Source organism: Phaethon lepturus, unplaced genomic scaffold (assembly GCF_000687285.1).
Source record: "Phaethon lepturus isolate BGI_N335 unplaced genomic scaffold, ASM68728v1 scaffold43287, whole genome shotgun sequence".
NCBI lineage: Eukaryota > Metazoa > Chordata > Aves > Phaethontiformes > Phaethontidae > Phaethon > Phaethon lepturus.
This window is the reverse complement of record NW_010550840.1, coordinates 70,099-85,041: the sequence shown is the minus strand read 5'-3', so window position 1 is coordinate 85,041 and position 14,943 is coordinate 70,099. Positions and strand designations below refer to the sequence as shown.

The following is a 14,943-nucleotide window of genomic DNA, read 5'->3' as shown; positions in this document are numbered from 1 at the left end:
CGGGCCCTCCTGTGCGCGGCGTGGCCTCTCCCCGGACAACGTGCATAAGGAGGAGGCGGTCCGGCCGCTTTCGTGAAGCCGTGGGGGTGTCTGCGGCACCCAACGACTATTCCCGCCTCCCTGCAGCCCTCTCGCCAGGGGTCTCTGGCGAAGGAGCGGGTCGAGCTTTTCCTTCAGCGTTTGTTTACATAAGAATTATGCAAGGCTTTGGTACTCCGGATTGGGGTTGAGGGGTGGGTTTTTTCAGCCTGGACCTTCTGTTATTGCTTTGGGCGCAGTGTGTGTGCCCTGTGAGGTGGGGATTGCCATTCTTGGAGATCCCCCTCTCACTTTAGAGGTGTTTCATAGCAAGGATAATACAAAGATTCCAATTTCTGCGTTAAGTGGAAGAGGTTGGGCTCCTATCAGTGAGCGAGAGTGGATTACTAATCACGAAACCCCCTTCACCTTTCTTATGCGTTTGTGTGTGTTTTGGTTTTTTTTACTAGCCTTTAAAGTCTTTGCAGCACAGTACCGCTTTTTAGCATACAGTCTAGAAAAGGGAGGTTTGTGCCTGCGTCTGATATTCTGTCACAACAAAAACAGAGGGACGGCCAGCACTGCTAGGTGGGGGCAGGTTTGTCAGGGAGGTGAAAGGCCTTTAGTCAGAGGGCAATACCCACTTGTGAAATTAATTCACTAAGTTCTTGGAAGTGATCTCTCAGGGTGTGGTTTTTACAAGCATGGTCATGCATGAAAGCAGCTGAGAGCAAACCTGCCTGAGAGCAACTGAAATGCAGTGAGCTTGAGTTGCTCCTTCCTCCTCCTGTTCCTAATCCTTTCTCCTTGCTCATGTCTTTGCACTGTTGCCGTACCATTGCCTCCTCCAGCATTTTTCTTGGCCCCTGGTCTCCCAATGCTGGAGAAGCAGAACTGTGGTAACATAAAAATAGTTTTCTGCAGTTTTAATCTGTTAAAGAGGCAATCACTAGCAAAAACAGAGGGGGAAGCCAGGCAGGAGGGGAGCAGGGAGAGGGATAGAGCAGCAGTGAGTCACTGGATGGGTTCAGCTCTCTGTGGAGCTGTACCCCCAGGGTGCTGTTTGCAATGAAAACCTGCTTGCAGAAGGTGAAGGACTTGTCTCCTAGGCGGCTTACCTGTTCCTGGGCAGCTCCTCCTCTTCCAGCTGCTTCTGGCATTCATATGGTGAAGTAAGCTGATTCTTACCAGAAAAATTTCACTTTGGAGGGGAGGAAATGTAATTGTTCGGCATTTTTGTGATGTGAAGTGCCTTTGTAATCGGAGAAGCACCTGCGCTGCAGCAAGTGGTGGGATTATGCCGTTGGGAGGCAGGGTACTTCTGACAGCAGCAATATGCTTCAGCTTAAGCTTTGCTGATCCTTGGCATTTCCCAGCATTTGCTTTTGCATTAGAATTTAATACTTGCCTAATTGTATGAAAATAAGTCTTTGACCTTTAAATGTCTCTTCTTTGTACTGGAAATAAGAAATTTTTTTTTATGTCTCTTCAAGCCTTCTCAGGAGCTCACAGCGTATGATACAGTCCTGACTGTTGTCCAGACATTTCAGCTGTACTAGTTAATACTGCCATTATGATAAAGCTGTTCTTTACCTAAGAAGACGTCTTGATTAATAGTTTGTCTGCAACCTAAGGCTTTCCTAATGGTTACCGGGAGGATTTAGAAGACCATAGTGATATTCTTTCATCTGTATCTTGACAAGGCAGCTAGCCGCAGGAGGTGCTTGAGCTGTCTGCAGGTTATTCCTGAGTAATCCTGTTCAGTTTATGCTTGGTACATTTTCTTTTGGCCAAATGGAGATGTAAAAGCAGCACTTAAAATTTGAAAGGAAGGTTATGGTCTGCAAACAGTGACGCTGGCTTAGGGAAGATTCATTGTGTTCCCTTTCTGTTGCTCTGCCGCTTTCTGCGGTTGTCTTTTTCTTTATTGATTTTTTTATCACATCTCACCTTTTAAGTGTGCGTATGCTTATTTTATGTTTCCATATGTCTCTGTCCAGTTCTGTTGCAGTAGTGCTTTTCAACAGCTATAAACCCCAGTATATTCAAGCTCTAAGACGTATTGCAACCTAGGCATGTTTTCGTTCTTATTACAAAGAAAAAGCCTCAAAAAATTCCATCAGATGCCTTCAAATCTTGTAGTAATTATTCATAACAAGTTGTGAATTTTCTTTCTCACTTAAATGTTTATTAAACTGTTTATGTCAGAGCACTGCATTACCTCAAGAAGTACTTTGTGGTACTTGGCTGAAATGTCTTTTTGGATAGAAATGTATCATTCTCATAATTTTACTTGCTGGGTAGTGATGTTGCAGAGAAAGATCAGAAACTAAGTAAGTCTCGCCACAGTAGAAGTAGGAAGGTGTAATAGCAGTGAACACTAATCACGTTTATTATGGTAGAGCAGCTCTTCCCTTGCAGTTTTTAAAAGACCAAATCAATTCCCTTAACGGATTAAAAGTTCAGTGAGGGAGCTCTGTGTCCCTCTGACGAGGGACAGCCTGAGGAGGCCGTACACTGCACCTGACGGTAGGGAACAGGAACTCAAGCTGGTTTTGTGTCTGTTCCTCCTAATCTTTGGGCAGATCTGCTAGCGTCATAGTTGTCCTTTCACTGGGTGCCACTAAGAAGAGTTTGACTGCCCACCCCATTGGGTGTTTATACAAATTGATAAGATTTCCTTGGAGTCTTCTTTTTTCAACGCTAAACCTCTCCTCATATGTTGGATGCTTCAATCCCTGTATCATCTTTGTGGCCAATTGAAGATGAAGCCATTTTTATTTTAAAAAAGCATACACATTCTAATAATATATAGATTATTTCCAGTATTAATGTGGAACATGTATGAAGGAGGCAAATATTGTACTAACTTGAATATTGCAGAAGATTAAGTGTGCAAAAAAAGTGCAGGTAAAGAAAACCCCACCTCTTTTCCATATTACCTGACATTTTCATTACAGAAAATAATTATTTTCACTGAAATGAATTGGGACAATACACACTTCAACTGAAATTCTTAGCTGCACCTGAGTAAAGTAAGACAAAGATGCATAAAAGCTGAGAGTTGGAAGAGGGTTTTTTAGAGACTATTCAGTCAATTGAAGAATGCTTCTTAAACATTTGAATTTATTGTATAGATACAAAAATTATAGTATAGTTTTGTGATGTACACAGCCTGCCACTTCCTTTGACTCATCTGTTTCTGCCATCAAAGTTAGGTTGCATGCTTGTACTGTAAGGCAAGATTTTTTTAAAGTCAAAATTTAGACTTTGTCAAGCGCAAGTTGGGAGTTTAATCTGAGGATTGTTGTATAAATGAATAAAACTTGTGAAAGCAGGAGGACAGTTAAACTGTTTCTGAGTATTAGAGTCCTTTTCTTCATTGCTAATCTCTCTGTTCCAGAGCTGCCATACTGGAGTAACTCAATGGATAGCAGCATGCAGTGGATTATTACAGACAACTGCAGTCCGAGGCCAGTGTAGACGGATGCTCCATGGTATTTTCCAGGTAGGATATCAGAGTATGTTAAAGTGGGGTAATGGAGTAAGCTTAAATTAGTAAGAAAAAGTCATGGTTTTTAAATAAAGAGGCTTCCAAAAGTGATGTCTTCACTGTGTATTGCTGAAATACCAAGAGAAGTTAAAAGCTTTCTGCGGCTAAAAGGGTGAGCTCCCACTCTTTATTACACAGTTGTCTTCGTTCCAGCCATGTAGTCTTTTAATGGATCCAAATGATCCAGTGAGTAGATTAAATGCAGAAGTCCAAACGTAGGTGTCATTTTCCAAAGCGGCTATTACAAGTTAGTCATGATTGCTTGTAATTTCCAGCACTTTATTTTGTAGAACGTCTCGTCCAGTGTACAGTTGCCTTGGACTTTCTCGTACTGATGGTATGTTTGCCTAGCACAGCACAACGTTAAGTGGTCTTGTTTCAGTGGAAACCGCTGCTTTGCAGTTTTGCTTCCAGTTCTGTAATAGCATGCATAGTGTCAGATTGTGTCTGCCCATAGTAGATTAACTGGAACATCATGTAATAGCAGTTAATAATAAAGAAGTTAGAAATGTGTAGAAAATGGGAGTAGATGGAAGCTATCTGAACAGAATTAGAGTATATTTCTTGGTGTTTCCTTCTTGCATGTAATGAAATGAGAGGAGATTAAGCCTATTCTTTGTCCTCCTGTATATTACAACTTGTATCATAGAGCCATGAGTTACAGAGTTAGAAACTTACCTGTAAGCTCTTTGGCTTGGATGTCTTTTCTCAGATAAGACCTTCCAGTCCTGAGAAAATTGCCTGTGCTTTGTGACACAAAGCACCAGTCCATATCAAGTAGCATATGATATTGGGAGTAGCAAGGGAAATGAGCAGTTGTGAAGTTAATTGATAAAGTTGGGCTTACTCTGAGCCACCAATAGATTCAGTAGATTTCTGGGGATGACTGCTCTGAACAAACCAGCATATTTGCTTTGTCTGAATTTATTCATAAACAAGTTACTGCTAATCTGGGTGTGCTGGGAGGCTATGATAGATGTTCTGTTCAGTGTGCAGCTTCTTACTTGAAGATCCCACTCACTCCTACTGGATAGTTTTCTTTATTGTGTAATAGCTCTGTAATACAAATCATGTGCTGTGAAATTAGAGTCTTTGTAGTGATAGCTTTTACCCTGTAATCTGTTTTGCTCAAGTCCTGGCCACAAAGATAGATGAATGGACTATAAAGTTGTAGATAAAAATAGCATAAACTCTGTTTCTCTGCAAGGCCAGGAAAAGGAATTACTCTTAATAAAGAGACAAAACCCATAATTAGAAATATGGTGTGAGAAAGTCAAAGCAGATAGCCTGTGGTTTTTGAGGGTGGAGTGTTCTGCCAGTCCATTCCATCAGTGTGTTTACAGAATGCTAAAAAATGTGTGGTGCAGAGCATTAAGCATTGACAACCATTCTCTTTGTAACAATTATGATAATAAATTTGTGCTTTTTGTGATACAAAGTTTTTCAGGATTAGACTGAGCTCTAATTGTCTTGGAAGCAAAGGGTAATTGGTGTGAAGTTATACTAGTCAATGTTCTCTTCTCATTTTTAACAGAGATGCAAGGCTGGTCAATTCCGACTGTCTAAATCCAGTGATGGATTGATTCAAGCCAATGGAGCCATTACGCAGCAAATCAGATCGTTTTACAATACAAATAAGGTTAGAAGAGTTTGATGTTTTTATTGTCAAAGGGCACATTGTGCTAGGGATTATACAGATACAGGCAACAAAACACTTTTCAAAACGTGTAGGAGATGGTTCAACTTTTATATGAAATGTTTTAGCGTAGAGTGAACATTAGGTCCAGTAATCTGCGAAGTGCTCTCTGTTCCTTTCCAGAAAATGAAGTGCTAGCGTAGGAAGGTGCAGTTACAGTTGGATTATCTGAGGTGAAGGTTCCAGAGATAAGCCTGACGGCTTCTTTCCAATGAGGAAAGAAACTAAGTTAAGGAGAGTAGTTATTGGGGTGGGGGCAGATGTTCCTTTCTTGCCTTTAAAAAGGGAAACACAGAAGTTGCCCATACATATTAGAAATGACAAGATGTTTCCTGATTCTTTAGCTTGGGAATAATGTGTAATGGCAGTTCCGCTATCTTTTATATTTTTAATATATATTTATGTATTTTATAATTTATATAAACATGTATGATATATATTTATATATGATATATACTTATATTTTGCTAAACACTGAAAATTGTCATGCAGTCTACTAATAACAACTAATTATTATGTAATAATTTATTTACTGTTCATCTGTACTATTTTGTTAATTTACAGTCTCTGCATCTCTTATTTATTGTCTTTTGTCTTGGAATAGAAGTTTTCTGGAGCACGAATCATCTCCATAAGATTAGTTTAGAATTTAACCCAAGGGAGTCAGCGTCTCTCAACTAATAAATATCCTGATCCCACTCCTGTTAACACAATGTGAAGAAAATGGCAAAATGGAATGTGTACAGAAGGAATAAGAAAGTTAGGGATTGATGGGTAAAACTTGCATAAAAGCAACATTCCCAGTTTGCTCTCTGCCTAATTGTGTATTTTGCTGATGTAGAGTTAGAAGTAAGTACTAAGAAGTATTTTAAATTGGTTACTTTGACATGGATAGACAAAATGAAGGAAAACAAGGAGATGGGTGGAAGGGAAGAACTTCTAGCTGCTGTTTGCATCTAGTTCTTAACTAGAGGTTTTCCTTTTTTCAGTCAATTTTTCAGTGCTTTTCAGCTGGAGAGGTAAAGCAAACATTTTGCAGCCAAAGGGATTGAAACACACAAAATGTGTGTCTCAACACAGATTTTACATGTTTTACATTTTACATGTTTACATTTTACATGTAAATGTGCACAATTTACCATGGCCAGAGCTAAGAATAGAATCCAGGCTCTCAAACATGGTGCGTATCCCTAGACCCTTTGCCGACCAGCGCCTCCCCTCTTATACCTGCGGAAGTGTTATTTGCAGAGCAGATCTGGGAGAGCAATGGTTGACAAAATGGTGGATCAAGCCAGGAGTGGCGTGAAGATCTTCAAGGCAGGGGTCAGAGACTTGCTTTTGATGTATTGGTAAGGGCGAGAGCAGAGGTACAAAGGTTGAAAGATGAGTTGGGGAAACATCCTGGTTAAAACAGCCTTGGTGTAAGAAGCCAGGCACGATTTATGACCGGAGAGGTAGCTGTTTACAGAAGTGTAGGTAAGGTTTGGGGTAGGTTTTTGGACTGCAATCTCATTATTTTGAAATGCTATGCACTTCTGATGGGAAAGTGGTTGGACACTGAATTTCAGGTATTGAGCAGGAAAGTCAGCCTGAGGTGGGTTTATGTCCCTTTCAGTGTCTTGATGAGCTTGTTTGGAGTGTGTTATGAAACATATTTTGAAGTTTTCTCTATATTTTCTAGATCTGATTTTATATATGCTTATAGGACTGTTTAACTGCATTTGGCTGCAGTCCTAGCATTGGCAGGATGAACTGCATACCTCTATCCATAGGTTGAACCAAACACTCACTGCTTAAGTCCCCTCTCCATCTCCTGAGCTAGTCCAGGCAGACTTGCAGAAGAATTAAGCAAAAATCATGGCATTTCTCTAGAAAAAGACTGTTTTCCAGTCAATCATTTTTTGGTGATGAGCTAATGGCAGTTGAATCAAGATAATTTTGGTTTTTAACTTAACTTTTGTTGCACAGTGAAAAGTCCATACTGAGGGAAACTTCACAATGCATTTGTAGACAAGAGTTGTGTACTAATTAGTAGAATTATTAAAATTCAATCTGAATATTTTTAATATAATTATTAAGACTAAAATCTGCCTAGGAAAGACATGGACCTGCTGGAGCCAGGTCCAGAGGAGAACACAAACAAGATCAGCGGGCTGGAACACCTCTCTTGTAAGGACAGGCTGAGAGAGCTGGGGTGGTTCAGGCTGGAGAAGAGAAGGCTCCGGGGACACCTTATCGCAGCCTGCCAGGGCTTAAAGGGGGCTTCTGAGAAAGCTGGGGACAGACCTTTTAGCAGAGCCTGTAGTGGTAGGACAAGGAAGGGGTAACGGTTTTAAACTGAAAGAGGGAAGATTTCGACTAGCTCGAAGGAAGAAATTTTTTATATAGTTTTTAAATAGTTTCAAACACTGGGATGTGTTGAAGGTGCATCCAACAGTAGATGCCAAAAATGAATGTGTGGATAGGTTTTCTGGTGCATGACTGTCAAAAGCTGGGTGGGTTCACCCCAGAAAGCTGCAGGGTGTGTGCCGTATTTCTCTGCTTTTCTGTCCTGTCCGAGTATCTGCTACTGGTCGTTGTTGGAGATGGTCTAAGTGTTTGTTCTGGCCATGTATGGCAGTCATGAGGTTGCTAAATTGCTTCCCTACTAAGAAAATTCTTTTCTTAGTATGTTCATGTCTTAGGAGGAAGTGTTTAGAGTAAAATTCCAGCAACTTAAAGCAATTTAACATTTCTTTGGTCAGGGAATTTTCTCAGATTATAATGGCTCTCAGCTGTATTCCTCAAGTATATGTAGGAGATTTATGTGTGTTAGATGGGTTAAAAGTAGAGTAACTTGTTGATAACAAAATATTTATACTGCATACTTAATTAATTTAAAATTATTTGCTGGAGTATAAATGGTAATTACTGATGGCTGATTGCTACTGCCAAGATGCTTAGAGGCAGAACGCCTTGAAAATTTCTTATCAGTCCAGTGGTGTTTAAGGTATGTAGTTAATCTGGAAGAGAACATTTATCTTCATGTTTGCAGATACTGCAAATAATTGAGGACTAAATACTTTTCTGATCTAGATTTTCTGCAAGTACCATTTAGATTAACTGTAAGGGAAATAACAATCTGAGGGAGCTTTTTGGTAAGAATGGTGGGTTGATGTAGCTTCATTAGTTTTAAGATGGAGCTGATTAGTTTATATAATATATAATTACTCGAGAACATGGTATGCCAGTGAGAGTAAGAGGGAATGTGAAAAGTTAGCTTTATTTACTCTGTTTCTGTGATTTGTTTCCTCATTTTATCTGCAAAAGATTTAAGCACAAGTAAAGACACACAATCTAGAAAGAATATGGGAATCTAGAATGGGAGCCATATTTTGGAAAGCAAGTTTCTGTTTAAACTATTTGAGTCTGAGCTTCCAGTGGGATGCTTTTATCGAAATGGTTATGCAGTGTTTGCATTCATAAACAGAAGAATGTCACATAGGCTAATAAAAAACCAAACAGGCTAATATTTTGCAGAGAAGACCTAAACATGTATTTGTTTTGTTGAACAAAGAAAGTAAACAAAACCCCTAAAATTCTCTATTAAACTTGTAGCTCTTCTAACTAAAATGATTTGTCATATTTAATTGCTAAGACTGAAAAATGTGATATTTCAATTTTACAGCATCTTTCTGCAACAGATTCCTTGCAGCCATCTGAAGAGAAAGTGGGTGCTTTCACAAGGATAATAGAAGCAATGGGTTTCACAGGACCACTGAAGTATAACAGATGGGTAAAGCATTCATTTAATGATACTTTTGGTTGGTTAATACTTTGAGTTCTAAAAAGCAAACCCCCCTCCCCCTTTTTTTTTCCGTATGACAGGAGTAGTACTTAATGGAAAAGTTCTAATTATTACCCACATAAATTCCTGTGAGGATTGTGATGTGAGGAATAATAATCCATAGCTTGAACTTCCCTTGATCTATGCATTGCTGTCATTCACATAAGTAGGAGTATTGTATTTGGTTTGTAGAATCTTAAGCCTTCATGAAGTTCTTCAGATATCTTATTTTTCACTTCATTTGTGCACCAAAGAATACAATAACAGCCTTACTATCCAAGTCAAGCACCCATATAGACAATCATCTTGTCTCTAACAATGACCGATTGCAGTTATCCAGAAAGAATTTAGTTACAGGAAAAGCATGCTATGATACTTGTCTCACGTACTCCTCCAGCCTACAACAGTTGTCTGTTTCAGAACTTCAGGACTTTTCCTATATGAAACTAGGCATTTTTCTGTAATATCTATTTTTTTTCTATAAATTTGTACAGTTGCACTTTGAACTCTTCTAAGTTTATAGCGTCCATAGCATTCGTTATCAGAGAGTTCCATAGCTTGAGTACCTACTGGGGAAAGAAGCACAGTTGTTTTCAGTTGGTGCCCTTTAATTTTGTACTTAAAAAAAAAAGATGATTATTCTTTCCTCGGACTGTACGTTCACATTCTCCCTTCCACTGATGATTTTATAGACTCATATTCCATAATATCTTAGTCTTTCTCTGGACTAAGGAGACTTTGTCTAACTTGTTTCTGTTATTGAGGCTCTTTCATGTTTTGATTTTTGTTCCCCTTCTCTGAACCTCTGTGTTCTGTATTTCTGTGACAGGGGAGTCTCCCAAACAGACAGTAGCGAGTTACATTATGATTGCTGTTTGAGTCACTGTTCAGTGGGAGCTGACTGGGGCAGAGTCACAAATAGGTCCTTCTCTTTCATGTTTTTTAAATAGTTCTTTCACAAAGCAGTTGTTAATATTGGCTAAATGAGAGCAGTTCTGCAAGAAGCACCTGCAGTTCCTTATGCAGAAGGAAAAAGGCAGAGATTAAATGAATAATTTCTTTGCTCTGAAGCAGGACACAGTATAAAGCAGTGAAAGGAAAAAGCCGCTTGAAGGAAGGGCTGAGCTCAGCTGTGCAGGAATTAAAACCTATAAGGTACTTTGAATATCTACATGGTGGAGTGGGCCTCCTCTGAGACTGAGCTGAAACTCTTACTGATTGCGTCTCGCTCTTCAGAAAGAAAATATAAAGAAAAGATAACTGACACTTAGGGGGGTTAGGTATTTTGGTTAAAATCGGTTGCTTTTAATCACATGATGCTAAACCTTGTGAGTGAGCAGTTTCTCTCCCATGTGCTTGTGTACATGTTGTTGTAATAAGATTCTTGTTAGCTCTAAGTGTTGATTTGGAGTTCTCCTTAATTGCTACTCTTTACTGCCTGCTTTTGGCTAGGGAACTTGGGTTTGGAGAGAGTTAGTTTGTGGTTAGGGCCCAGGAGAGACGAGTTCATTTTTTGCCTTGCCGGTGCTCTCTGTGAGATCTTAAGGAAGATTCTTAATATTTCTCTGTTTTTTCCATTTTCTTCTCCCTTCCCTCCACACCTCTTCTACACCCTAAAACTTCCATGATGAAATTTCATCAGTTTCTCCTGTGTTACCTGCCTTACTTAAGGGCTAGATTGCAGGTACTGTTTATTAAAACATGTTTTTTCATGTCTAGTAATGCCTGGTCTGAGGCAATGGCTTTCACCAGGGACATCTCTACTCCCAGGCCAGGCACCATTTCCTTTAAAAAGGAAACCTTCAGAACTCCAGTAAGCAGCGTAAATTATTTTACTACAAGAAGTTTGGATGTATATTTGATTCTTGACAGAAGCCTGAGATTATTGAATAAGAAAAATAACGGCTCCTGTGTTTCCACAGCAGATCAGTGGCAACTTTCTTATTTCTCTTTTGGTTGGAAGAGACACAAATAATTACTTTGGTAATTTGAAGTGCCATTTGACAGACATAGCGCTCATCTCTGTTGTATAGTGAGCAATAGTATATGTCACTAAAAATAAAAAAAAAACCAGAAGAAAAGAAAACAACCCAAACTCAGTGCTGCTTCCTGGCTTAGGTAGGGGAGGGGGCTCTGGACTTTTCAAACTTTTTAATTTTTCTCCCCTTGGTGTTAGTAAACAGGAATGGCTGACAGCTCTGCTCTTTAAGATCTTTGCTATCAGTTATTGTGCTCTTTGAAGCATGTATCCATTACAGATGATGCACTGAAGGTGTTTCTGGTGCAATGGCAGGCCAAGAACAAAATTAGAAGTGCCAAAGCACCGGAGTATACCTCATGTCATTCATCATATGGGATTCCTTTCTCACTTGTGAAGCTTAGTTGGTCAATTTTCATTTTTGTAGGAAAAAAAAAATTTTTTTAGGACATGTCTAGTATGTCAGTTCTTTAATATTTAAAACTTAAATTATACAAACACTTTGAGTGGTATCTGTTAGTTATAAGTTATTGGAGGAAACTAGGAATTGTGAATTGGGATCTTTGCAGTCTCTGTAAAGAAAGCAATTTCATTTATTTTTCTGTAATGACAGTATTATATTAAGCTAGATTCAGAAGGGTATTCAAGAAGCCATTTAATAATTTTTTTGCCTCAAGGCAACATTGGTTATACTTGTGTCATTCCTGGAAGATATAATAGTTTAATGTGTTCCTGAAAATCTCAAGTTATTGTGATTCTCAAAAGAAGTCTCTTCAGAAAATGATTATGTATTTAACAAAAACAGTAGTATTCACTAGTTCTCATGATGAATACTTTAAATATTGTCTTTTCTTTTTCTTTAGAAAATTAAGGTAGCAGCTTTGCGCATGTACACATGCTGTGTGGAGAAAACTGACTACGAGGAATTTTTTAACCGTAAGTAATGGACTTGATGGTATTTGTACTACTGCCCTGGTGAGAGAACTTCTGATGAAAATTCATTAGATGACTAATAAACAGAGATAGTAGATGCCCCATCCCTGGAAACATCCCAGGTCAGGTTGGACGGGGCTCTGAGCAACCTGATCCAGTTGAAGGTGTCCCTGCTTATGGCAGGGGGGTTGGACTAGGGTTGGACTTTCAACGCAAAGATTCTATGATTCTATAATATTTATCACATTAAATATGACAGCAAAAAGACTTGTCAGACCCTAACAGTGCGTGGTCACCTAGAAGCTGACTGTACTACAGCGTTCCCTTAAGCTCTGAAGTGGCAAGGGTTCAAGGGCAGAGTCTGGGATTGTTACATTTTGCCCTCTGCAATGGAGAACAGGAACAAGGGGGGAATAGGTAAAACCCAGAATATCCTGGACTTTGAAGGATATTGCCTTTTTTATTACCAGGGGTGGGGTAAACTAAGAATCCAGATATCTCTTCCCTTTTTACTGTGGTCAGGTGGTCTCTCTGTCCTATGGCCCATGACCAGTTGTGAGATGGTCCTGTATAGCTGGGATGCAGGTATGAGAATCATCCCTGTCCGCTGATGTACAACATTTTTTATGATACAGGGTCAGTTAGATCACAGGGTCCTACCTGTCTCCCTTCCTCATGGCTGGGGTGGGTTTGACTAGAACTTAGAGACTTTCTACGTTTTACTGACCATGACAGCATTAAACCAGGACACGTCTTGACTGGATAGAGAGTGTGACTAGAACAGGCACACAAGTTCCTCTTAAGTATATAGGAATAATACTGGCTTAGGCTGGGGTGGCTTTTCCATGTTGCACACAGGGTTTTTTAGCTATTAGCTAAAAAATCTGTTGCTGCTTTTATTAGTATCAAATCTGGCTGGTGAGTTGGGGAAGATGTGTTTTTGAGACTTACGTAAGCTTCAGTAATATTTTATTCTTGTGTGAATTACTTCTTATGTTAGTGTGATTTAGCTGGTAGTAAAAACCATCGTCTGGATCTGGCCTGTCACCTGAATTTCTGAGCTACCAGATGCTTTCTTATGGCTTTACAATGCAGCACAGGTTGGGGCTGCTGCTGTCACCTCTTGAGAGATCAGCTGAAGGGACATCTTTGTGTGTTCATCTAGTGCAGAGCTTATTGAGGGTGGTTTGGTACATGACGTTGCTGCTGCAAGATGTTTCCAATGGTTTTCAGAAGGTTTTCCAAAACTGTGATGTGGTTTCAGCGGTTGCAGGAGTGAAAGAACTCTGTAAGCAGTAGGATTCATCATCAGTGATCAAAAAATTAGAGCCTCATTTTTCCTGTGCACACACCTCTCCCCAGCTGTGTGCCCTCTCAGGCTTTCTCAGATAAGTTCTCTTCTGTTTGTCGTATTTGCCTCTCAAATAGAGGCTTTGCTATTTTTAACTGGTGTTTCACTCTCTCTGCTAACAGGTTAATTATACAAATATATATAAATGTTGCCCTAGATTAAAATGTAAAGGAATTTCAGAACATGTCTGTGAAAAAGATACTGGCACAGATTTTCAGGCTCAATATTGAGTAAAATGACTTCAGTCATATTCTTGATATTGTCTTACTGTTTTAAAGGGAAAATTCCCAGAGCTCTCCCTCACTTTAAACATATCACAAACAGCAGACACCCTTTCCTTCAAGTTTCACCATTGTCTCCAGTGTGTCCTAATTTCTCCTTTTGTCTTTTTCCTCTGTAGTACAAGTTGTAGCCAGTCCATCTCTGAATTTACACCTAGGGAAACCTGTGTTTGCATTGACTTGAGACCGATGTTACGTAAGATAGTTTATTTTGCTGGGATTGACAGTGTGTGTGATGCACCAGTTGGTATTATAAGAGCACTTGTGGTGTTGGGATCTATGGTTGTGGTTCCAAAGAAATCATTGCTTTCATATAAAAACAGTTTTAAGAAATTTCTGTTACTTCTGTCTGCTTAGAGCTGCAGCTGTTTGGGGAATTAGCTCCAAAATTTAATGGGGATGTGATCCATGTTTAAAAAGTAATTCCCCTAAAACAGAGATTGTGTGGGGTGGGCAGGAGCCTTTTATTTACTTTATTTTACTATAATTTACTTTGCCAATGAAGAAGCATTAGGCTATGGTTCTGTGGGCAGCTGGGTTAAAGTAGTGGCCAAACAGAAAAGGCTCACTTCTCCATCCTCCTCTCCCTGTGTTCTGGACTGGACAATTATCATGTCTTCCGGTGAACTGTTCAGTGAAAGAAAATGGCCCAGTTTTTTACTGACTTACTGTTTTGCTGTGTTAGTGAATTCAAGTGGCACATGGAAGGGTCTGATGGAAAGCAGCTGTGGCATAAAGTAGGTGGTGAGGAGTACATCATTAAGAGAGGGGAACATGGCATGAAGCAAGATAGCCAACTCGCAGTTCTATTCAGCATGTCTTCATAGAATCATAGAATAGTATGGAAGGGACCTTTAAAGGCCATCTAGTCCAGCCTCCCTGCCATGAGCAGGGACATCTTCAGCTACATCAGGTTGCTCAGAGCCTTGTCCAACCTGACCTGGGATGTTTCCAACTACCACCTCTCTGGGCAACCTATGCCAGTGGTTCACCACCCTCATTGTCAAAAATTTCCTTAGATCTAGTTTAAATCTACCCTCTTTTAATTTAAAACTTACCCCTTGTCCTACCGCTACAGGCCCTGCTGAAAAACCTGTCCTCATCTTTCTTCTAAGCCCCCTTTAATTACTAGCAGGCTGCAATAAGGTCTCCCTGGAGCTTCTCCAGGCTGAACAACCCCAACTCTCAGCCTGTCCTCCCAGCAGAGGTGTGCCACCCCTCTGAGCACGTTTGTGGCCTCCTCTGGCCCCGCTCCAGCAGGTCCAGGTCTCTCCTGTGCCGAGGGCTCCAGAGCTGGACGCAGCACT

The 14,943-nt window shown here is 39.9% G+C and overlaps 1 protein-coding gene across 1 annotated transcript in view; it reads left to right on the top strand.

Annotated features, from left to right (window-relative positions):
- Positions 1–3,421: 3,421 nt before the first annotated feature.
- The window catches only part of LOC104623537 (ubiquinol-cytochrome-c reductase complex assembly factor 1), a gene marked incomplete at its 5' end in the record, with an annotated part of 45,092 nt that continues 33,570 nt past the window's right edge, over positions 3,422–14,943 (top strand). The window contains 4 exons of the mRNA XM_010290659.1: positions 3,422–3,526; positions 5,106–5,210; positions 8,935–9,042; positions 11,935–12,007. Of these exons, the coding sequence (XP_010288961.1) occupies positions 3,422–3,526; positions 5,106–5,210; positions 8,935–9,042; positions 11,935–12,007 (391 nt within the window). The remainder of the gene's footprint in view (positions 3,527–5,105; positions 5,211–8,934; positions 9,043–11,934; positions 12,008–14,943) is intronic.